The 26,848-nt window shown below is 35.2% G+C and overlaps 1 protein-coding gene across 1 annotated transcript in view; it reads left to right on the plus strand.

Annotated features, from left to right (window-relative positions):
- Positions 1 to 25,738, plus strand: part of LOC149797471 (progesterone-induced-blocking factor 1-like) — a 66,349-nt gene extending 40,611 nt beyond the window's left edge. Inside the window, exons 13-16 of the mRNA XM_089962281.1 lie at positions 3,244 to 3,374; positions 14,981 to 15,065; positions 17,891 to 18,067; positions 20,562 to 25,738. Of these exons, the coding sequence (XP_089818407.1) occupies positions 3,244 to 3,374; positions 14,981 to 15,065; positions 17,891 to 18,067; positions 20,562 to 20,657 (489 nt within the window). The 3' untranslated portion in view covers positions 20,658 to 25,738. The remainder of the gene's footprint in view (positions 1 to 3,243; positions 3,375 to 14,980; positions 15,066 to 17,890; positions 18,068 to 20,561) is intronic.
- The last annotated feature ends 1,110 nt before the right edge of the window (positions 25,739 to 26,848 follow it).

Genomic DNA, 26,848 nt, shown 5'->3' on the forward strand with positions numbered 1-26,848 from the left:
AGGGGCTGGTGTCAAAAGGTCTCATTATGCAGCAAAGGGTTAATTGGTTAGATAATTAACAGTTCAGATAAAAATCATATTTCAAATACACAAATAAAAGGGTATAATCGGTAAGTGATTTGTTTTTCTTAGTATTACACAATTATTGAGATCACATCAGTTTTTTGCAACAGAAATCCGGCACAACCAGTTGCAGGCAGAAGAGAGTGGATTCTGCTAATGTGGGAATGATGTGGCATCTTGTGGGTTGGTGGTTCTTACCAGGGTTTTCCTGGGTTCTTCCTGCACCAGTAATACATACTGCATTTTATAGTCTATCATGCATTGGAAAATGGCATTAAACCCAAAACAACAACAACAAAATTTTGACAATCATAATTTTTGATTTTCTGCAGTGAACCATGCATTGGTACATACATGTATAAAGCAGAAAACCATGTATTGGTACATGTGTAAGACAGACATCCATGCATTGGTAGATACATGTAAGGCAGAAAACTATGCATTGGTAGATACATGTAAGGCAGAAAACTATGCATTGGTAGATACATGTAAGGCAGAAAACTATGCATTGGTAGATACATGTAAGGCAGAAAACTATGCATTGGTAGATACATGTAAGGCAGAGAACTATGCATTGGTAGATACATGTAAGGCAGAAAACTATGCATTGGTAGATACATGTAAGGCAGAAAACTATGCATTGGTAGATACATGTAAGGCAGAAAACTATGCATTGGTACATACATGTAAGGCAGAAAACTATGCATTTGTAGATACATGTAAGGCAGAAAACTATGCATTGGTAGATACATGTAAGGCAGAAAACTATGCATTGGTACATACATGTAAGGCAGAAAACTATGGATTGGTACATGTGTAAGACAGACATCCATGCATTGGTACATACATGTAAGGCAGAAAACTATGCATTGGTAGATACATGTAAGGCAGAAAACTATGCATTGGTAGATACATGTAAGGCAGAAAAGTATGCATTGGTAGATACATGTAAGGCAGAAAACTATGCATTGGTAGATACATGTAAGGCAGAAAACTATGCATTGGTACATACATGTTATGCAGAAAACCATCCATTGGTACATACATGTAAGGTAGAAAACTATGCATTGGTACATACATGTTATGCAGAAAACCATCCATTGGTACATACATGAGTGAGAAAACTGGCAATTGAATAACATGACTAATTACAGTGTATGGTACTTGCCAAGTCATTAGATATCATCCATGACAAGAATCCTTAATGCCTTCATAAGAAGTGTGTAATCATCCCAGTACTGACCATGTGTATGAATTATATTACAAACATTAATATGAAACTTACATAAGGAAATATATAGCACAGTTATTTTTCAGTATGCATGTGCATATGTGTTGAGGTCGCTATGAAGTGTCATAATTTTTAATCTTCTTGAATTTTCTTTGGTAAATTACATTGAAATCAGAATACATATACCCTCACTAATAAACTCACAAAGTTATGGTACACTACATATATAAAATATTTCATTCCAGTTATTGAGGGGGTAACATCAGGAGTAGAAATGATTCATTTACAGTTGTCAGTCATTTGATCACATGGTGATTGCTTGACAACACAGCCAGACTGTGTGCACGAAAGCTGCTTTTGTTTGGTGATTATTTGTTATTGTTATAAGGCAATGGCTGATAGCTGCTGTAGCCTTTGAATCAGGGATTGACATTGATGATTTGCAAATACTTAGTATATGGTTGCAAACTAAATTACTCCATCAGTTTAAATGATTAACTTGTTTCAACAACAATTTGATACATGGGCATGTGTTCTGGGGTTGATTGAGCAAGCATTGTTGGTCTGTTATTTTCCCTGGATTGAAGAACAGTTCCACAGTATGCATTGTAGAGAAACCAAAGAAGAATCATCAGCTTTTTTTTTGCTATATCCTGAATTCATGTTAGAATGAAGTGTTTTAGTGGGATTTCCTTATATAAAAAATTAAACATGTAATTTATCTGGATTTATTTGGTATATACAAATTGTTTGGTATGTGTAAAAAGTCAGTCTGGATTTTTAAGGTTCCTTTCCAGAATAAAATGATGCACTGTTGATTAAGATAAGATAAATTAAGATTAATTTGTTACAGGTTTGTTTAGTTTTGGGGTTATGTGGTTTTATGGGTTTTAAGCCATTTTTCAGTACATGATAGATGACATAGCTGCTAGTATATCTTTCTGGTGGAAAAAGAACTTGATAAGACCATGGGAAAAACCACCAACCATGGGAAGATACAGGCAAGCTTTCTCACATACCCATATTGGTATAATCACCCCCAAGACAAAATCAATATAAAAGTACATGAAAATGTTAAATGAAGCTAACCAGGACTCGGGGAAAATCACTTGTTCTTCCACCCTGACTCAGTAAAAATTAAATGTGCTAAGGAAATGTTGGTGCTTCCTTCTCCCTGGGCAGAGTAACATCAGATTAGCACCTTGAGAATAATTACGTATGTGTTTTCTTCTCCTAACAAGCGGGTAAGGTCAGCATCTAGCAAGTGTCCATTATTGTTTACTGTTGCCTACTTAAGTCAATTATTTATTACTTTTACATATATTGCTTATGTGATCTCAGTTCATAAAATGTCAGCTTTGATTTATTTACAGATAATCAATGCAAAACTTGAGTCTACAATGTGTCCATATTGTAAAAACATGTTTGGCATCAAGACAATGGTTTAAAACTCTTGGAGTATATGTGTTAGAGTTGTGAGAAGTTAAGAGCTAAAGAATGTCAAAATCTTATATGCTCACCCCCAGGTGTCTTGTATTTGCAAAACTGTTGCTTTATTGATATTTCTATAAATATGTACAGTTAATTATTGTTAACAAGAAAATTTTGCAAACTTACAATGGGATGAAGCATTTTAAGTGTTTTCACCAGTTCTCAGCAATTTTAATTCATTGCATGCCATTGTAATATGTGTACATGTTGAGACATGTAATTGGATGTAATTTAATGAGGCTCCTGCTTTAAGGTATGATTATGGGGCTTTAAGGTATGATTATGGGGCTTTAAGGTATGATTATGGGGCCTTATAGGTAAGAGTATTAGACCTTATAGGTTAAAAATCATGTGCAAATGAAACTGTTAAAGGGTCTTTAACTCCACAACATTCTGTTAGCATTATTTAGTTGTTCTTCAGAAACTTAATTTGCACAATGATACTTTACATATTCCAGCTAAAGAACAGTAACTCCTTGTTAGATCAGGCACAGCAACCATATAACTACCTGATTGAGAGTATCCGAGTGAGAGACAACCAGATTCAGAAGCAGAGAGATTATATCATCACACTTGAGGAAGATGTTAAGTAAGCTGCTGGATGCCGATTTTACATACTGTCAATCAATATTTTTGTGTGTGGTATACCAATTTTGTGGATTTTGTGTTGGCATGGTTCATAGACAAAAGGAGCTTATGGGCTGACTGTTGTCCTTTCATCAGCCATTGTCCATCTGTCCATTAGCACAAGCTGTTTTTTGCTAATCCTCCAGAAAAACTACAGGGATTGCCATGAAACTTTAAGCGTACTGATCCCAGGGTCTGGTTAGTCCTAAATGATAATGGTGCCATTCAGACATAGAGTATGGCCACCACAATGGCCATCATGAAAATTTTGTTATTGTGGTTCCTGAAAGAATGGTCATACATATGGGGTTTTCACTAAAAGACTAATAATTATGTCAGGTTGGTTCAGAATGAAATGGTATCAATCTTACATCCCATTTGCTACCACAGCAACCAATTTTGAAAATCTTGTTACTTTGGGAATATTGGAGATGGTTTCAACATTCAGCAGATAAAAAGAAGAATGAATCTTATCTTTAATTCCAGGAAATTCTTTTGCTAGTATAGTGTCAGTCTTTTTTACATTTTTTTTAAATGCCCCTCCACAAAGTAGAGGAGAGCTATTGTAATAAACCTAGATTCGGCATTGGTTGTCTGCAACTGAACCTATAAAAGCAAATATTTATATTTACAGCCTCAAAACCTTTATTTCTTCCTAAGTCCAAAACAATCATATGATGTGGGTCTCATAACACCTTCCCCCTGGGGAGAGGACTAAAGATGCCTACTTTTGATATGCATGTACATTATTTATATGTTTTAAATTTGTTTTTATTTAGTTCAGTTATTGTGCACCCTGTATGCATACTGTTGTACCTGGAAACATGATACTTGGTGAACTGTGCATTGTGATGGGGCACTACACTCTCATCACAAAAGTATTCTGGATAACTGTGACCTGCATTTCTTGCTTACTGAATTTTATTTTTTAAGTTACTTTCTCAAGATCTTTTTCTGTTGGAATCTTCAAACTAGATGATTTTGTGCACACTTCTGCAAAGGTCACTGTGACCCACATTTCTCAAATTGTTTTTTGTTTAACTTGTGGCTCTTTCACTCTTCTAACAGGATGAAACTGGGTGGATTTATATCTAGTGAACACACTAACAAAAGCATGTAAATTAGATGCTTATTTATAATTTATTGATATTAAATTTGTGACACCCCTTGCTCACAGCTTTACTTCTTTTTATCCCTCACAAACTAAATTAAAGTAAATAAAAACCATACCCTACACATGCAGAAAAAGCTTATCAACAGAAGTAACAAGTGGTATTGTTCTTTATGTGACTATTTTTAATATCCAGTGATTTATGATCCTTGAGGCTTTTAATGCACTTTTTATCCCTGCTTATGATGGATACACATGGTTTAAAAGAGAGAGGGAGACAACTCCAACTTAACTTTTGCACAAGTTTGTGAGTACAGCATGTCAAATGGATTTTATGTTAAGAGTCTGCCTGTATTAACTTTATTTGACTAGCATCCATTAATAGGAAATGTTTGTGTTGGACAAAGGAGTTTGTAGTTCTCAAAGCTGCAAGCACTACCTGGCAACCCATCCCTCTCCCCACTTTTGATGTTAACCAAAGTTTGTTTCCTTCACAATCTCATGCCCTTGCTTATGCTGTGGTCAATGTTATTGAGGGAGGGGTACAGTGTGAATTCACTATTATGTGTGGGACACCAGTGTCTGTGGTTTCTCCTTCAAATACATTCACCAATAATATTACATTTGGAATATTAGCCTGCTACCTCATGACTCCAGCCTACTAAAAGACAAAAAACATCTTTTTATGTATATCTTCTTGCATAGACAAAGGGCAATACATTCTGACCATCATTTCATTTAACCTCTGACAATGCAAGCCATCTTAGTGTTCAGATTGGAGCAACCAACCTTAAAAATTTTGAATTTATTTTGTTGGACAACCATTCTTTTACAGGTTGTATGTATTATTTTTACAATGTATGCCAAATTTGAATGACTTTGTCACCTTTATGAACTTAATCTATGTAAGACCACATTATACCACACTTTTGTTGACCTCATGTTGTCATTTATGAGTTAGTGTGACACTGACTATTTTCACTTACTCCATTAGTAACAAGATGGTTTAGTGGGTTAGTAACATGCTGATTTACTCGTTTATCCTGTTTTCTTGTCTTGTGTTGCTTCAGTAGAAATGTCAATGGAATGCATGAAATGCAAAAGTCCAAAGCAAAAGAAGTCAGCCATGACTTGTGTATTCTATATACTAAGTTTATTTTGTCTGTGACATGCAGTGTCTATAATACATGGACAAGGGAAGTCTGGGCTACAGTGTTAGCTAGTTAGTAAGGTGCTGAATTTCAAATTTATGCTGTTGTCTATTCCTGTGTCATTTCAAAAGAAATGTTAACTAAATGCATGAAATGCATAGTTCATAGCAACAGTCCAGAAGGCATCAAAGGGAAAGGGAGACGAAATAAGTGGATAAAGATAACATTGAAGTTGTCGGCATACATCCAAAGACAAACTAAAGTTTATTGCTTGCAAAAGACCACTTTCACAAATACCTGAAAATAACATTCTCTGGTTATCTAGCAGAAACTTGCAATTTCAAAATGAGGCTCTCACTGCTGGGAGATTTACAAACAACCAAAATGTAAGAATGTGAGAAGTATTCTGTCTAGAGGAATTAAAGTCTGTAACCATCAAACAATTAAAAGAAATCTTAAATCCGAAAAATGATAGTGTCAGAGGACAAATGACCACGCTAATATGGCATATTTATGCCCTAATTTGCAGGAAAAAGGATGTTACAATTAAAATAATAGGTGAAATGTGTTGTTGATATCAGACATTTCACAATCTGTTATGGCTGTCCTAAAATGCTCAATGGACTTTAGATTTTAAAACAAAAATATTAGAAGTCAATTTCCATCAGATTTATGACTATATATGACTTTTTAGTAGAGAAAACAAAAACAATGATGAAAGGAAAAAGAAATTCTGTTTGCATTTTTCGCTAAAAGGACTGTGATTAAAGTTTAAAGAAACAGAGACCTTAACTTGCATGTGAAAGTGCATCCATGAAAAAAAACAACTCAATAGAATTATGTTATTTAAAATCAAAATACTTAAGCTATAGACAAATGTTTTTTTTAAATTAAAATACCTAAACTGTAGAATAATTTTATTCTAATTAAAATACCAAACTATAGAATAATGTCATTTTAATTAAAATACCAGATTATAGAAAAACATTATTTTAATTAAAATACTAAAACTATTGAATAATGTTATTAAAACAATAGAATAATATTATTTTAAATTAAAATTATTTTGTTAATTGTCAGACTTAGATCCAGGATTCTGAAAATAGGTTTATGTTGACATTTTCAGGGCTTGAGACTAACAGTTGTCCATTAGAGACTAGTTGATTTCACTTAACTCTGAACATTGCTAGTAGTCTAATGGGACTAAGAAAAATTTCATTTTAAATTTAAGTTTGATAGAAAGAGTGGGGATGGGCTGTCGCCTTCTGAATCTGGAAGGATAGTGATTATTTTTTCCACTGATTGTAATTACAGTTTATTTAAACAACATACTTCTAAACTTGCTTTGATATCTAAACTGTATATACCACTAAACATGATTTGACAAATATTATTAAAACTTAAGAAGAACTTGCTTAAATTGGTTTAGTGCAAAATATGATACAATAATTCTAAAACAGATTTTTAGTATAAAATCAATTTCTAAGAGAAATTTTTAATTTGCTTGGCTGTTTTTTTTGTTTTTTTTTATTTAAAAAATTGGGGAATAGGTTTATTATTATTATTATTCTGAATACTCATTTTTGTTTATCAGCACTATAATTACATGTAATAATGTGATGTCATAACATTATTTAGATTTTCTAACATTGATCTAACTGCCAAGTCAATACAAAGAACATTAGCCCAGTAGTGATAGCCTCGTTTTCATATTTAGTGCTTGGTATTAAGAATAGTAACTTCTCAGAAATGTGTGTTGTGAAAGGGGTCTGTTCCAGCTAATTGGCAGGGAGTGTCCCTCAAATTAAGGCAACCCAGTGGGTATAAGTCCCCCTGCATGTCTGAGTATGGCCTTTAGACCTGTATGCCTGGATATATGAGGTTTGTACTGGATCTATTGGATCCCGTTCCTAATACAGCCTCACTGTCACCAGCCATTCAGCTGTCACCAACCATCCATGATATGGAACCTTTTGAGAAAATGGTCCAGCCAGCTGGGATTTAAGGGGATTTTAGTGACAGATCCATCTGTTTAGCTGTACTGTCAGTGACATAACCTTAATATGATGGAGATTCCAGTGAGAAATCTGTACTTCCAGACAGGCCCTTGGAGAAGACCGTTGTTACTGGTGATAACTATCCAACTGTTCCAGCATGGGGACTATTTTGATCAAACAGTCTGGTCAAATAGGATTTACAGGGATCTTTGTGACAGATCCATTCATTCAGCCATCCCATTAATAACATATCCTTACTGTGATGGAGATTTCAGTGAGAAATCTTTCTGTTCAGGCAGGCCGTTGGAGTGGCTGGTACTGGTGATAGCCAAACCCTCTTCTGTACCTCCATCAACCATGACGATCATACAACAGTCATGCCAGCTGGCTGTTCTGGCAGTGCCAAACTTCCATATGTTCACTACTTATCCACGTAGGAAAGTTAGTGACATTTTAAATAGAGGACAGAACTGAACATTGATGCCACCTGCAGGGTTCCCACGCTACTGGGAAATTGGGAAAAAGTAAGGAGCAATGCTAATAATTTTTTTCCGACTGTGAAAAGTCCTGGAATTTTGCAAATATTGATGAAAGTCGGGAAAAACCTGAGATTTTCCGCCACCACTTGACGCCTGAAACAATCACATAACTGAGTCTTAACTAGACTGATCGTGAGTTAAATAATTCGAGTTCTAACCTGAATATTCAGAGGGTGCAGTATGTAGTATTTGGATGCTTGCAATAAACATGTATGCTGAGTCAATCCAAATGCTCAGTGGATTAGTTTCATCTAGTAGACTTCAATTTTCAATGTCAGCTTGATATCCATATCTTTCCCTATGTGGAAGCTATGAAAACTACTCTAGCATCACAAGAGGCGAACATCGTGTTGGCAAAGCGTAGCCGCTTACCGGATGCCATTGCAAACTTTAAATGTTGTTAGATTGAGTGAAACATGTATGAAATGGATATGAAAATTACTTATTGTCTCTGAAATTGTGAGTATTAAAATTGGAGTTGATGAAATGTGACCTGGTACTCGCGATTTGCATTGCTAGTCGCATGAGTATACAAATCTAGCAACCCAAATTTTCAAATTTTGTAGAGAAAAAATAAAAAAATATTAAATGAAAGTCGTATGCTGGTTGTAATCAAAATATTAAAATGAAAGAACACAAAGTTTTCTGTATTTATATATTCCGACAACAACTTCCGGAGTTTTGTTGCATCACCGGACTACCATGTTGACATGTGCTCTCTGCTTGATAAATCATACTGACCAGATTGTTGGTTTTTACAAAAAGTATCTGACTTTCATTTAATATAATTGAATTTCTCTACAACAACATTAAAAGAGAGTTTGTTGTTGATATGACATGATATTTGCGAGGCCCACAGGTAAGCGACTACCAAATGTCATTACTGCAATGCGGCGGCAAATTCCAAATTTTCGATATGCAATCGCAATGAACCCACACCCCAACCTAAATGTCCAAAATATGAAAAATGTGGGAATATTCAGAGGAAACCCTGAAAAAAAAACCCGGACTGCTATTCGTTCTAATCCAAATTTGTAGTCCAAATAGTTGAATCTCAGAGCTGAAATGAGAAATTGTCATCCCTTGTATTATATATTAAAAAACTATTCAAGCCCCTGTATCAGTACAGGTTTGGGGACTGGTTTAATGAATTACAAGTAGACAAGTTGATTTTACAAAAAATTTAGTCTTTGTTTATACAACAGTATATAATTTTGAAGGTCTTGTGTCAAAATTTAAATCAACCCTTTTGAAAATCTTTTTTAAATGATGGATTTTTAACCAAATCTTAAGGAGATTAGGGTGTTTGATAAATCTTGCTTGGGATTTTATTGGCACAGATAAATTCAGGGTTAAACTCTTTGTTGCAAAACAAGATTCTAATTAATTGCGTTTATTGTTTTTTTATACTATAATAGGAAATGTTTACTTTCTAAAAGATGCATATATATATATATATATATATATATATATATATATATATATATATATATATATATATTGCTATAGAATTCTTTAGAATCAAAGGTTTGAAAGGAAACAAAAGTAATGTATGTTTATTATGTTGTTTCCACTTAGCAACATAATGCATGTCAGCAAAATAAAGTTAGAATTTTTATTTTGTACATTGAAATGACTTTACATGCCAATTTAAAGGAATATAATCAAACTTGTTTCGTGTGATACATTTTGTGGTTTTGTACATGATCATTTTTTCTGGCTTAGATGTTTTGGAGAGTCTTGAAAGAGAACCATCTTTAGATCTAGAAAATGCATGTTTTGTAATCTAAAATGTTTTTCAATTCCATTTATTGAAAAATTTAATCTCATCTTGGAAAAACTCTGGAAATTTATCTTTAGAAAAGCGTTGGAACCATGCACCTGGTATGGCTTATCCAGAGCTGCATGCAGAAGCAGGTCAGGATTTGACAAAGTGCCTACAAATATCCATATTCAGATCCTACCATGGAACAGACTGAAATTTGCCTCCTGGCTGCAGTCAAGGACATTTATGTGGCATTGGCAACTTCAGAATGCATTACACCTCCTACTGCTACCCAAGACAATAAAATTAAAGCATTGGTAGATTTCAACTGCCATCATATTGGCTTATTCCCCAATCAACTAAAATTAAGGAGATCGGTGACCACATGTTGAGTAGAATTGCTGACCCAGGGAATTTTGAGGCTTCCTTTTCATGAAGCCAGGTACTAGCGATGTTCTCAGTCCTCATCTGATCTCCCAGCTCTTGAGTGGAAAACAAAATCTAGCAGCAGTTCACAGCTCTGCTGTTTTTAAAGTGGACAAAAATGTATTCGACATCATGTCAAAACTAGTCCAGAATGTAGTCACTATGTCTTCCATGTTTGACTGATACGATGTGATGCATGTCTCCAGTCCATGTCACTCAAGTCTCATAATACCCTGGCTTTATGGATGACCCTGTTTTGGGTCACCATTACTCTTTGGAGGTAACATTGAAGAAGTTCTGAGGCAGGCAGATTAGGAACTGACCCTCCAACTCACTGCTCAACCCACACAGGCATTTCGAAACAATCAGTCCCCACCACTGCAGAGAGGTGATAAGTAGACTAGGGACAAATTATCTTTTCAGTCAGATCTGCAATATGGTTCCAAGCTTTATGCAACATTCTAACCAAGCTGGGAGGCAACAATACAGAGGTAGAAAATAAAACTACCTGAGAATGACACAAATATCTTATGATTTCAAGCTTTGCTCACTTCTACCGGCAGAATTGCGTCCATCGACTTTCCAGACATTTGGTCCCTTGAATAAATGTTTTACAAGAGAATATTTTCCATATTTTTTCCTCTTGCAGGAAAATGTAGACTCTTATTTTGCGATGGGGCATATTAAAACCAAGAAATTTTATGTGGGGAAACACGCTCCTTATTTAGCGTAATCGATCAGGATTAAATATATCTACTGTCTTTTATAACTAGATATCAAGATTTTCCGAAACATTTCCACTGACAGTTCATAGTGCCGTAGTAGTGCTTTCATCAGAGCATCATAGTCATCTACCTCGTTTGGTGTCATATTGTGGTAGACGTCTTTCGTGGCTTCCTGTAAGAATGTCGAAGCATTGATAGCCCACTAGTCTTTGGGTAGCTGATAAACCAGTGCCAACATTTCGAACTAAAGTTGTCAGTGATTTCATCCTTGTCGTAGAAGATGGACATGGTGATCTGTATAGGTCATCTGTCTTCAGATTGCCTACTTGTGGGTCCTGAAAGTTTTTCTGCATTCAAGACTACTAATTCTAGATATTGACCTATCCTCCTCACTGCCCACAGACAGCCTACCTGTGGGGTGCCACCTCCTTCAGTTTCAGGCTCAAGGGATCTCCTTATTCCCTGAACTGAGTGAGTGATCCAGTTAATTTTAGATGGGTTTTGGATTACATTTGTCCTACCCTCTCCTCTTTCCTCCTTTCTTCATGGATATACCATCAGATCGGGGAAAGGGTGCCTTTCTACAACAGGAGATAATGGTCACTCATTGAAAAACAGGTGGTGGAGATTATGCAAAGACCACAGTCTCCAGGGTTTTATTCAGAGCTGATTCTTATTTGGAAGGTGAACAGAAAGTTGAGGCTGATCATCAATCTTGAGTCAATTCATTTCACCACTCAAATTCAAGCTGGAGATGGCAAGATCAATCCATTTCTCCTACCCTTTGGCCTCAGCATCAGCCCTTGAACTTTTCTGCCTTGTTACCCAGTTCAGATCGACTTCATCTACAATGAGAGTGGCATACTTGGATGACATCTTCTGTATAGTAAGTTCTATTCTGCTCCAAGGCAGAAATTATCTTCTCTCACTTTTAGATCATTATGGGTTTCTAGTGAACTGAGACAAATTCGAGCTCCATCCATCCTCCTTTCTTTCCATCTGGGTATTGAGTTTATCACCAAACTGAATCCAGTATGGCTTCCTCATGTTTGCATAATTATAATCATTGAACTCATTGAGTCCACTTCAGTTGGATTCAACAACATAATTCTTTCAACTCCACGGATTATTCCTGCATCAGTGAATATTATTTTGGTTTGGGCCATCATTTTTATGCACCCCTTACAAAAGATGTTGCTTGCACAATGGTGTCCCTTTTCAATTCCCCTCAATCAAACAGTCTTGATTATGCATGACATAGAAGGATTCCTGTGATAGTAGTGCAACCCAGGTTGGTTGACCATTAGGATCCCATTGGAGATGCTGCATGCAGAAATCACTATGTACTGCATTCAGTACATATGGGCCCCCACCTCCTGCCAGATTTCACTACCATTAATGGCACATGGAAACCAGGGTAGTGGTCTCTACACATCAACATTTTAAAAATGACGCTGTCATCAATGCCTTTCACTTCTGGAAGTATTGACTCTCAGGCAAATCAGTCCTCATTATGTCCAAAAACTGCCTCCTCAAACAAGGGGGCACCAAATCATCTGACTTGTGTTTTCTGATTTGGCAGTATCTACTTTGTCGTGCCAATCTCCAAATTAACATACAAGTCAGACACATTCTCAGCGAACTCAACTTCTTGGCTGACGCTCTATCCAGGAAAGGTCATGTCCTTCACAAGGAATGGTCTCTCCATCAGTCAGTCTTTACTTGGATTCTTTCAACTTTTGGGGGCGTTCGATGATCAATCTTTTGTGACAAGGTGGAATCGGAAGTTGCCCACCTTTATCTCTCCAGTTCCAGACCTAGAAACATGGGCTGTGGACTCCCTGTACCCTGTCAATCAGTTGGGAGGGGTTGTGGGCATTTGCCTACCCCCACCCCACTCATTAGTCTTGGTACCAAAACTAATCCACAAGTTACGGGTCAGAAGTGCAAGATGATTCTAATAGTCCCTTCTAAAATGGGACAAGTCCTGGGTTACTGATCTACTTGATCTAGCAATAGATTTGCCCAGTAACATTCTGGCCAACCTGAATCTTCTCAAGCAGCCATAGTCATGATATTGGACATGATATCAGACACATTCCAGCCTCATGGTTGATATGATATTGGACATGATATCAGACACATTCCAGCCTCATGATTGAGGTGATATTGGACATGATAAAGATCTACGAGATCTTTTTGCCAGTCTTGATTTCAATTGACCAAATTGTTCAGTCTGTTTCCAAAATGGAATCAGTCCTGGGTTTTAACATAGCTCAAGCATGCAGGGTGAATGAGCTACATGCCTTTTTCATTGACCCGAACTATTTCAGTTAAGGTTGAATGGTTCAGTGGTCTTCTTGACACAACCAGGCTTTGTAGCCAGAAATAGGTTACTGTCTGTCAGTAACCATAACCAAAGAGTTGTCATTTGATCCCTCTCTTCCTTAGATAGGTCTAGAATAGTAGCCATGCAAGATCCTGTTAGTGAACTCAAGCACTGCTTGAAACGCACAGAGACAAGTCTTGGCACGTGCAAATGCCGATTTCTGCTGGTGAAAGCGCTTGCTTCGTGGCTGAAATGGATTATATTCCTAGCATACTCATAGGTCTCACAAGATCCGAGTTGCCTCATGAAGATTACCACTCATGAGATTAGAGCAATCTCTGTGAGCCTTGTGGTCAAACATAATGTTCTGACCCTAGTTATAGTAGAAGCTGTTTACTAGCTTGCACTGTCAGCCTTCTTAAGTTATTCTGCTAAACCTTGAACTTGGTAGGTCCAATGGGTGCAGCCAAGATGACCACCAGACCCAATTAAAACAACACAGCCTACCAGCTTCACTGATTCACCAGTGACATTTTGTAGGTAAGAAGATCTCAATAATTTTCTCTTATTCATATGTACAGGTCACAGATCAAGTGGTCATTAGAAGAACAGGTTATAATTTGCATGAGAATTCATTCATCATTCCATAGAAAGATACCTGATGTAGAGATCAGATGCCCAGCACTCCTGTCTCATATTACCTATTCTCTCAATGTAACACCTCTGGGGAATGTATTTGAAGGAGAAAACAAATTTTAAAGTAAATTGTTTCTCAGAGAATACTTACCCAATCACATTACTTAAACACCTTCACACCATGGGATCATCCTCTTTAGTATATTACTCAGCTTAAAAAGCTCGTGGCCCCTGGTGGTGGCAAGGGAAGGTAATGGGAAAGAGTTATTACCATTTGTCCATGTGAGCTAGATAAAGATGGTTTTCTACTTTTAGCTGGGTTTGATTCATGTGGCTAATATTCCAGTGTGACGAAATTGGATAAGTATTCCTGGAGAAACACAGTTTACTTCAAATTTGCTTTTCGTGATAAGCTACAATAATTACTGCTATAGCATATTTGCACCAAATTGTGTGGAAGTAAATGTCAGTTTAATCTTGTATACATTTTCATGCACTGTTTTCTGTTAAAATGACAAGTCAGTTAAATTAAATACCTGTGAATATGTATTTTTAAACAAAGCCACCATATTTGATAACCACAAATTACAGTAACAGTGTTTTATTTTAAGTTAGAAATGAAGGCATGCAGCAAGTATTATTAACTTAGCTTATACAGGATCAGCAAATCGGAAACAAATACATGCAAAAATTATGAGGATTGTCAAACCTAATATCTGTCAGTTTTGTAGGATTAACTATGGACAAGGCTTTGCCAATCTGGTGACAGATATATTGAGATAAACAGTTATTATTTTCTGTAGGTTAATACAAAAGAGTGAATGTGATTCTGATTATTAGAATACATTATATTTAATCCAAAATGTATTATTCCTTGTTTTTTTTATAGGAAACTTGAGAAAGAAAAATCTGATGTTGCAAGGACCAAAAATCAAATGGCCTTGGATCTTGAGCGGCTTCTCAATCAAAAAGAGGTGAGATAAATATTAACTAAAGAAAGCATATAGTTTCAGAAGAACATACTTTAAATTACAAGTTACAAACCTTTGCTTGCATTTGCATGACTCAAACTATAAAAGAAGACCAATAAAGTACAGTAAAAAATTATGAGCGACCTCTGCTATGAGCGACCACTTGTCATTTCATAATGCATGGATGGGTTTTATTATATAGACGCTCTGTTATGAGTGACTACCTGCTGAACATGACCAGTGACTGTAATGTCATGGCAAAATATGCATTTCGACACTGCTATGAATGACCGCAGCACAAAAACAAGGATAATCTCCACTGACCTTTATTTGATCCCTGTAAAAAATTACCATTCATACCATTCTAAATTTGACAAAAAATAAAAAAAATAGGCAGGCAACCGATGTCTGATTTTTTTTATATAGTTATGCCTATAGTGTTGTATAGTTTCTGTCATAAACCAGACTAAAGTATATGTAGATTATTTGCTAGTCTGGTTCCCTGCTACGTATGTTCCCTGCATTGTTCTATGCTATTCATATATGGGAGAGCAATGCAGGGAGCATAAAAAGCAGGGAACCAGTTTAATTATTTCTGCACTTAGCCTGCTTCCCTGCCTTATCGTAGGACCCAGCATCCCTATGAACGACCGTAGCATGAGAACAGACACAACTGACTTATATGTAATCAGTTGTTACAACAACCTCTTGATTAGTAATGATTGTTCTGATAAAAAACAAACATAAAAGGAATATTAAAAAAAGGATTGTTGCTACCAGGCTAATGTATATGTCATGAATTGCCATTGTAGTGCCACAGTTGATGTAGTGGACACATATATTGTTTGTCTTTAGAGTTATTCCATATTGCCAGGGGTGAATAAAGTCATTGCCTATTAAGCCAGCAAGAAAGAATCGTTTACGGGATTTGATTGATAGTGTTAGAGACTTGTGATGTTGTATTTCCCTTCCGATCTTAAGTGTTTACATCCCAATCACAAAGCTGTCATCTATTCAAGTTGGTGTGGCCAGCTTACACACTTTGCTTAATCCCTGTATGTCATCTTTGAATGAAGAAGTTGACTTTTGTTGTTGTTGTTTTAGCGTTTAACGCCATTTTTCAGCACAAGATAGGCTATACATGGTGGCCAGTAAACCCCAGGAGGAATCACTGACTCATGAGAAGCTACTGGCAAGCTGTCTCACGTGCTCATATTGTCTGAATCCAAGACTCAAACCCACACAGACAGAGGTGAGATGGCAGTGATCCGTAACAGTGAGCGCTTTAGACCACTCAGCCACTTGGGGTCCCCCATTGACTTTTGTCTCTGAGTAAATGGTTCTGTTTCTGGATGAGATAATTCTTTTTATTTCATTGATTGTTTGATATGCAATGCACATGTATAGATTTTCATATTTTCCCACAGTCCAGTCAAAACCATCTTTACGTTCAATATAACAACTGAGCACTAATAATTTTAGCACCTAGAACCTTAATAACAATGGACAAACCTCCAGCTAAAAAGAGACAAGTTTTACAGCTCAAGAAAATAATTATTGTAAGTGAAAGAGCGGACCGCTCACAAAAAAGCAGTTTAAACATTCATAAAACAAATTTAGGTTGTTATAAAGGAAAAGACGTAATTCATTGTGGCAGTTTAGTTTATAGTGATGTCTAGCACTGGGGCATCATGCCGCAGACATGTAGCATGATGTCCCACCGAGTGACATTAATCTGATACCAGGCCGACCAGTCCTAACACTAACCTCTTAATGCTGAGCACCTAGCAAGGCAGTTAGTACCATTTTTGTAAGTCTTTGGTATGACTTGGACATGGTTCAAACACATGACCTCTTGCTTCTGATGCAGACAATCTAACCACTAGGCCACCGGAGCTGTGTGAACTATTAACAAAGAATAGAATATATGTACAGTGATTATGGTTATTCTTCTTGAAACTGTTCTGAAAATGACCATGGAAACTAGTCTTTTTGTACACACCTGGTGTGAGAGACCACCTGTCTTGAGAGACCACTTTTTGTTGGCAGAAGGGGCAGTCTCTTGTAACAGGTTTTACTGTATCAGTTTGAGAGAGTTAACAGGAAAATTTGCTCTAATACTTAAGGTCTAATACCTTTTATTTCAAGGGTAGAATTTCTGCAAATTATGCCAACCATTAATTTTATTTTGATTGATGATAGCAACCCATTATGGGTATTTGCCAACTAAAATATCACAAAATTTCTTTATAAAAGAACTTGACAGAATTCACGAATGTAATGACACTAGAATATGAATTTATTATTCTCCAGTAATTGGATAATTGATCTTTATAATAGAAAGACAAATTGTTTGGATTGAGAACTAAGAAATTATATTCATAGCCAATTTTAAGGTTGAAATGTGTATTACCTTGCTTTGTTGAAATAGATCATTGACAAATACTTGGATTTTAAAGTTTTTTTGGATAATATTATGTGTAAATATTTCAAACTGAAATTCACAGAAAAAATTATGTTTAGCAGTTCATGATTCTAAACATGCTAGACTGCCCCTTCCTCTCTTTCTTTAATAATAGTTGTGTGCTGCATATAATATTAATGTTAGGTTTCTTACTTTCTGTGAGCTTTGATTAGGAGTGAAAATTTCCTTGTAACCTTTGTTCAGTGAAAATTAATAAATAAAATTAATTACAGATCTAGAACAATCCATTGTCTCATCTTGTGGGTAGTAGTCTGGCTTGTTTACAATAATATGAACTGTTTAGAATTTCATTTTTATCTCTGTTAGACTTTGCCTATAATTTAATATTTTTTTGTTGTTGCAGGAAATGGCCATCATGAAGCAAGTAGTGCTGAATCTTTCCACACGTCGTCATGGTGATACAAAGACTCAGTCCCATGATTTATCCAAACCCAAGAGTACCTCACTTCATTTTCCTCATAAACCATCCTTTGAACCTCATGATGATCCCAATTTATTTAAACCTGGCTCAATATCACTGGTGAGTTGTAGCTTTTTATAATTATAGCTAGCACAAAATAACAATTACTATCACATGACCTCATCAGTTTGCCTTCTTTCATTTTATCACCATTATGTCCATGTACCATACTCATTGCATTCAAGGGGCCCTGAGTGTCTGAGTGGTCTAAAGCACTCTCTATTACGGATCACTATCATCTCACCTCTGTCTGCATGGGTTCGAGTCTAGGATTCTGCCAATGTGGGTATGTGAGAAAGCTTGCCAGTAGCTTCTCGTGGGTTGGTGGTTCTTCCCGGGGTTTTCCCGGGTTCTTCCTCCACCATTAATACTGGCGGCCATGCATAGCCTATCTTGTGCTGAAAAATGGTGTTAAACCCAACAACAACAACAACATTCAAGATATCAGAATGTTATTTAAATCATATTGTTAAACATTTTGCAGAGTTAAATTGAATAATAATTTGGCTTATTTTATTTTTGTTGAATATAATTTGACATTTGCGGTCATTTCATTTGAAATATTTAAGGCTTGTTGAATAATGACCATGCTTTGTACTTAAAGGTTTGCAAATCACACATTTTAGTAATTTTTTCATAGTTTTCATGTTTAATGATGTACATGTAATTTTGGTTATAGAGTCATTGTACCAGTTGAGATGCCAGTAATTGGAACATCATTGTAAAACATGATCATTTAAATAATAAAAGAACATGTCTAATTGGTTTGGTGTTTATTGATTGCTATCCTTACCACTGTTATTTTAAGCAGAATAATGACAGAAAGTTTGTTTTTTTCCAGTATGTTATCTTTACTTGCCAAAAACATCTTTGCTTTTCACTTTTTTATGGTTCAGTTTTATAAACTGAATAAATTTACTTCATTTTTATAACAAGGATATAGAATGGTTCAATTTGCGTCATGTAATGTAGAGAATTAGCAGTTAAATTTTCATAACAACAGAAAGGAACTGCTTTTGTGTTCATCTACCTTTTTATGTTGTAACTGTATTTCTAGCAATGTTTAAAACATGGTTTTGTTATTTAATATATGATTCATTATTATCTTATTACTGTTTTGTAAATATAAGAATTGAACTTCAAATTTTAGAGAATTCTTGAAGTCATTAGGTTTGAAAATCTGTTGTATACTGTGCATGATTGGCTTCACTCTGCCACGCCTGTTGTGTGTGATTTGAATTTTTAATGTAGCTTTAAAAAAAATTCAGTCATATTGCTACGATGCCATCATTGTGGCAATTTATTGTGATGTCTAACACGGGGGCATCATGCTGCAGACATGTACCATGATGTCCCACCCAGTCATATTATCCTGACACCAGGCTGACTAGTCCTAACACTAACTTCTTAATGCTGAGCGCCAAGAGAGGCAGATGTTAGTTCCATTTGTATAAGTCTTTGGTATGACTCGGACATTGTTCAAACTGAGATCTTTCACATCTGAGGCGAATGCTTTAACCACTAAGCCACCGGAGCAGTTGCCATGGCTGTCTATGCAGTGCATAATTCAAGCCTAATGACTTAATGAATCCTTTCGAATATGAAGTTCACTTTTTTAGTTTTACTTTAATTTACTCTAAATGTAGAAATGTATCATATATCATACAATATTAAGTAGCAAAAGGAATTTAATTTTATATTGTAATTGTATGTAAAAATAAAATAGTTCATAATGTAAAATCCAAAACTAGATGTGTAAAGTTGAATATGATTCACAATTCATAATTGCAGTTCTTACTCATGTATTTATTGAAAAATATGTCATCTGTTGTTTGCTTAGTCACACATTCATTTGCTTTAAAGAGAGATACGTTTTGGCAAAAACTGAGACCTCTGTCCAAAAATTGCTGGTCTTCATCAGTAGCCAAGTTTAGAAATTGGGACATGGATTGTCTGGTGGTCATTTTGAAAAGCTGCTTATTAGCAATACAGTCATAACTAGTAAGAGCTTATTAGTCAGGGGATACTAGTTACACATGATATGACTCACTAAGATAGTATTGATAATATGATTGAAATAAAACTTAACTGACTCATCATAAATTTTGACTAGAATGGGCTATATTGAATAAGAACTAAAAATTCTTGACCCCCACCACCAAAAATAACTAGTATTTGAAATAGGCCAGTTTTCTCGTGACTTGTATTTTTTGCAAAGTCGTGTGTATTTAGTTCATCTGATGATAATAACATTCTTAATAATATGCCCACCCCAGTTTTAAAAGTATTATTTGGACCGATATTTACTTTAATAAAATATCTTTGATAATACGTATCCACTATTTTTGGATGCATTTATTTTGGTTGATGCCCCCATCTCTAATTTTATAATGGAAGAAATAGTCTGGGTAGAATTAAAACTGAGTATTTTGTATTTTTAAAAAAGAAGAAATCTTATAATAGTTGCACAAATGGTAAATGTTGGTATATGTATGGCTGAGAGAGTGAGAGGCAGAAGAGATTGTTTCTTAACTATACTGATTTCATTTTGCAGACAAAAAGCCCTCCCAAGTGGGCAAAGAAGCTTCATCAGAAGAACGTGTCTGAGTCTTCCAAGTATTCCAAAGTTTATGCCACTGCCACATCCTGATGCTAATAAAAAATATTTAAAAATTGACATAACGATATATCTCATATATCCATCTTCTCCTGATGACAGTGATATGTATCATACATCAGATGATGTAAACATCTGAAATGAAGCTGAGGCCCTGGACCGTGAAACAGAGAACCCATTGGGTGCAGATGTGATAGGTCAAATGGATCTTTACTTGAATATGCAATGGTGCTAGATGTGATGGTACTTTAGCCAGGATTTTTTCTGCCTATGACACTAGTTTGGATTGCCATTGTATCAGTGTCTGTATCTTGTGTTTGAGGATTTTGAGATGCTATTTTAAGTTTCACTAACAATGCTTCAGCAGAACTCGCAAAATGGAACAGTAAAACCACCAGTGTCTCAATAACTTTGGACACAAAATTCTTATCTCCTTTCTCACACTTTTAAAATTTATTTACAAAAATAGGAGAAAATGCAAATTTTTTTTAGATATTACATCACAGGGAGAATCATGTCATCACAGCATCAACCTCACTGATGTGGACTTCATTGCTGTAACTTTTGATATTCACCTAGTCAGAAAGTATGTTATGATTGTAGCTGTGCTAGAATATGATACTTACCCTAAATAAGCATTATTTTATAAAGATCACAATTTACATATCTAAGTCATGTTTATAATGCTTTCCAATGATTACATCTACAACAAAACTGCTTAAAAACTCCATCTCATTTAAGTGATTTAAAAAAAAAAAATTTGAAACCATGTTGGTAGGAAATGAAACAACAGTCACTTTCGGAACAGAACAGTTTAAACACCCCTTTACTTTGGATTCAAGAAATTATTAGGTTTTCTTTAAGTTTCTGAAACACCTTGATTGATTTTCTTCATACTTGGAAATAATCAGAATGAAGCAGGTACAAATCATTGTATGACAGTCATTCACCACTTCTGGGAATGAAATGAGAAATGCAGTCATTAGCCCAACTGCATTTTGCAAGATGTGATTAACAAAGATGCCCTGGTATTTATCCTGTAATGATGTTCAAGCTGAGGTCTTAAACTTTTTAAAAGGGACATCACTCATTTGAACATTTTATTTCAGCATGAATGTTTTTTTGTTTTTTAAGTTTCCTATTCAGCCGCTGCTAGAAATCATTGCCATGTGATGTATTTCAAAATTAATTTTTTTCTGCACCAGGTTTAACACAAGATGACATTGTCCATACTCAGAAATATTTAATTTAGTATTATTTCAATACCTGCCATAAAAAAATCTTAAAAAACAATTTGATGGGAAACAATTTAGCAGCAGTCTTTCTTCGGCATATGCCACTGTATTGGTACTTAATTAGATAGTAGAATAATTGCCTTCCTAAAGATAATTAGAGAGATAAAAGTGCACTATTTTGTATGTTGTCTATATTCTGAAAAGATAGAACATGAAGATAAGAAACAGCATCATATTTGAAAATGGTGCTTTTCATTTGTCACATTTCTCACATTTTTGACTTCTTTTACACTTTTTTAAATAAGAAAATCATTGTCAATCCTAAGTAATATTTACAAAACGATAAAAAAGACTCATATTTGTACTGTATCTTCTTTGTTATCCAAACATTTCCAAGTGTCATATTTGATGCATATCACAATGTCAGGGATTTGTAGGTATGTTCAGTATACTCATTGTAGTAAAGTATTGATTAGCAGTGCTACTAGGAATATAGTGCTGAAGTTAGCCATTTGCCATTGGATGATACAAATATTCATATTAACCAATAAGCTCTATTCTAAATGGTCAAAAAGACCAACAACTTCTCTGGCTGTTTCATCCTTGGAAATATTAATCCATACCTTATTAGGAAAATAACTAAATTGCCATTGACAGATAATTTTAGTATTTACAACACAGAATGGTTCTTACTGGTATTTTCCAAATTTGGTTCACTGCTTTTTTTTGTTGCATTATTATATTATAAAGTAGAAAACAATGCTGGGAAGCAGGCTGATATGAAAGTCACAGGATGCCAAAGACTGTGAAACATCCATCAGGTCAAAATACCCTTCTTAGTTTACTGAATGGTATTGATCAAGGTCATATGCATAAGGTAGACCAAGCTGTTCTCCACTACTTTATGTTATGCCTGCATTTATGGAAGTGAGATATATGAGTCACTTTTCTGCTGGCAGCAGCATCAGCTTTTAGTTTGGTTAAAGTTTTTCTTCACATCTCCAACATCTCATGATCAGTTCTTGTCTTGCATATACTTGGCACGAGTCTTTGTGTTGCCAAGAGAGTTCATTCACTTGGTGTCTGTGTTGGTCATAAACAATTTGCATTCAGGTTTTCATTCAAGTCTTTTCACAGTTTATATTTCCTAAATGCCTAGATGAATTTGTTTTGTAGTTGGGATAAGTCATTATTGAACTGACAGGGGTTTATATTCCTAACATGTTTGGATATTCATTAATTTAAAGTATTTTGTATACACTAACTTTTAATCAGCATTATATAGCATTTGCTTATGTGCCATTAAACCATTATACATAAATGTACATACAAACACAAATGCACACAAACACACACCATTCAGTGACAGTGGTTTTATTTCCTTGACAGATTCTCATCATATTTGGTATGAATCATTATGAAGTTAAGACAATAAATTCTACAAAACTTACCCAATTGACACTTGGTCAAGGTCACATTCCAAGAGAATTGGAATTAAGGTTTTGTTTTTAAAAAATAATAATTTGCTTACATTTCCAAAACTCTGGTTGATTTTCTTCCTACTTGGGATAAATCATTATGAAGCTAGAAAAGCAATTCATTTTGTAGTATGCTTGCTTATCCTTATGACCTTGAGGTGGGATCAAAGTGACCAAAACATTTGCATTAAGTTTTTTTCTTCTTCATTTGCTTTTTATTTACTAATCCCTTGGATGGATTTTATTCATGCTTTGGATGAACTTGTAAGATGCTAAGATAGTTTTTGTTTGTAACATACTAGATTGCCATCAGTGTTAATTCAGTTGATAGGGTTCAAGGTTACTGCCATAGAAACCTTGCATTAAGGTTTTGATTAAAGTGTTTTCATTTGCTTATATTTCCTAATTCAATTCGTAGATTTTCTGCATTCTTTGGATGAACTATTATAAAGCTAAGACATTCATTGTGCAGTGTGTTTACTTTCCCCTTTGACTTTTAGGTTCAGATCAAATGTTTTACAGCAGCACTTAGACATGCAGGTCATGACCTTTTTTATTATTATTTGTGACACAACTGGCCATGGTGGAGAACAGTATACGTGGAATTCACATTTCGAATGAATGGCTCCTAAAACTTGGAGATTTTTTTTGTGGCTTACAAATGAATTCAGTTGATAGGGTCAACATTGATATGGGTGACAACTAGGAGTCCTCTTCAGTATCAAGTCAGGCCCCAAGTGGCTGAGTGGTCTAAAGCACTAACCACTACAGATCACTGCCACCTCAGTCTCGGGTTCAGTCAATGTGGGTATGTGAGAAAGCTTGCCAGTAGCTTCTTGTGGGTTGATGATTCTTTCTGGGGTTCTTTCTCCACCATTTATTCTGGCCACCATGTATAGCCTATCTTGTGCTGAAAAAATGGCAATAAACCCTACAACAACAACAACTATATCAAGTCACTGCATCAAATTTTTCCAAACATTTCTTGTCTGGATGCAGTCTGTATCTGTATCAACTCCTTGTCAGTCCAGCAACTGTTGAATTTAGACCGACTAATAACACATGTACAAAAATGGTATACATTAATTTGTTTATAAAATGGCTGTAAGTTATACTCTAAGGGAATTGTTCTATAGAAAAATAGATGATTTGTTCAATGGGTTATCAGTCTTGATGATTTGTTGGGTGGTTATTCTGTCTTGATGATTTGCTGAATGAGTTATTCTGTCTTGATGATTTGCTGAATGAGTTATCTGTCTTGATGATTTGCTGAATGAGTTATCTGTCTTGGTGTGAAGACTATGAATTGTTGTAAAGGAAAAGACTTTAAATGGTTTTCATGATTGTCAGGTTTTTGGTAGCCATCATGATAATTAGTATTTCTATGTCCTGTGGTAGCATGTTAACAAAAAATTATGGATCTAGTTTGATTAGGCGTCAATATGTTACCAGTTGAGATATGAATTACAATGTAGCATCAATAATAATTTTATATTATGATTTAAGAATTTTTTTTAAAGCCATACTTGAGTTTAACTGGTGTTGAATGGGATGTGTTGCAAGAGAAATGTGTATATTTCACTGATAATTTTTTAAAATAATTTTATTACTTTTGTGTTAATGAATGCATAAAAGTTTTGTGTTAATGATGTACACTAACTGATATATGACTTGCCTCAAAAACTATCTAGTGTATACAATTTGTAAATCTAAGAGTTGTGCTAAATGATGCAGTGTAGACACTAAACTTTTATGCAATGGTAAATTTGAGTCTGATTTGCAGTTTAGACAAATTTGGGTCTGTTTTGATCTGTGGGCAGTTAAATTTTGGTTTGTTTTGGCAATTAGGCTGATGGGGGGGGGAGTTTGCATTTAGGCAAATATGGATCTAGTTTTGCAGTTGGGTAGGTTTTTTTGTTTCGTTAGCAGGTAGATTTGGGCCTCTTGTTGCAGTTAGGAAGATTTGAGATTGTTTTTGCAATTAGGCATGGTTTACAATACTTTTCTGATGTTAAAACCCAGAGGTCAGTTTAATATATTTGACAAAATTGAGGGGAATATTATAAGACAGATTTTCTTTTGTAATTTGTTGCCAAAATTTAATAAAAATGGGTGGGGGGTTTATTGTCAAGCATGAACTTTTTTATTGGATAAGAATATGGCATTCACTAGCAATGCATTATTTATTGGGAATCTATTGTACTCTTTGCAATGATGGTAATTAGGAATAAAGGGTGGAAGATTCGTTTCATAAAAATGTTAAAGATGGATGAAGTTTGTCGTAGTAATTATGTGTGCAATTTTTATGAATGGTACAAAAGTATGTGATCTGTTGTATGTTCAGTTTGTATTTAATAGCATTTATCAATATTATCATGATAAATAAATTTTCTGTACAATATGTTCTCACTTTTCATTTGTCATATGTTGCTCACCTATTCAAAAGGCTAGATATTCTTGGCTTGCCATTTCTACCTCATTTATCCATTAGGCCAGGTGAGTTTTTTCCATGGACCTATATAGGTCGTGCATCAGCTCTCCTGTTTCAATTTTTTTTCAACTTCTTTAGGATAAGCAGTTCTGCTCCAGATTTTAGATAAATGTTTCTGGAATCAAGGAAGGCATTTGAACTTAAATGACACCAGTCTGCTGCCAATCTTCCACATAAAATGGTTACCATAGCTTAAAAAAATAAAAAAAACTTCTCAAAAACTGCTGTACAGAATGACCTTGACAGACCAAACATCAAGGCTTTTTGAAAATGGTGCAAAGCTACCACTGAATATAGCCACCTTTATAATAATAGAAAAGCCTTGCAATAGTTATGTCGTTGTTGTTGTTGAGTTTAATTATAGTAGCGTTCGCACAATTGTGCATGTGCCACTTTTTTCTGACTGCACCGCAGCCTGCTAGTTGTTCCTGGGGAAGGGGATGGTGCCACCTCCCCCAGGCTTTTATGGATTCAAGGAACCCTGATAGTTTGGCCTCAATCTGTGGGTCCATAAAGGTCCCTACAGTTGAATGGTTGGCTGTCATTAGTGGGAAGGAGAGCTCGGGAACGGTCCTGTTTGCTTTACATCGCTGGTTTCTTTTTTTTTCTTTTTTTTTTCCTCTTCAAAATGTTCTAAAAGGAGGGGGGATGTTCTATGCTGTTTATAGAGGTTCTTAGTAGATATCATGTATGAAGAGAGATTTTCAAGATTATTATGGTATTACTAGTCGAGGTGTTTAGGGTGTGTTTCCTACGTTATGTTATTTATAAGTTTTTAGATATTACCTCTTTAAGTTATTTATTAATTGATGTTTTTAGAGATTGAATGTTATTTATACTTTATTTAGCAAGAGACCGGAGTCCTAGCCGATTACACGGTTCGTTAAGGACATCTAGGACAGGAATCCAATCTCATTACTCGGTTCGTTAAGGACATCTAGGGCATCCGATTTTGCGGTTTCCTTAGTTTTTTATAGGTGCTTCGTAAGTGAATTATTTATTAATACTTTTATAAAATTG

Source organism: Sinohyriopsis cumingii, chromosome 6 (assembly GCF_028554795.1).
Source record: "Sinohyriopsis cumingii isolate HCF-2022 chromosome 6, ASM2855479v2, whole genome shotgun sequence".
Lineage (NCBI taxonomy): Eukaryota > Metazoa > Mollusca > Bivalvia > Unionida > Unionidae > Sinohyriopsis > Sinohyriopsis cumingii.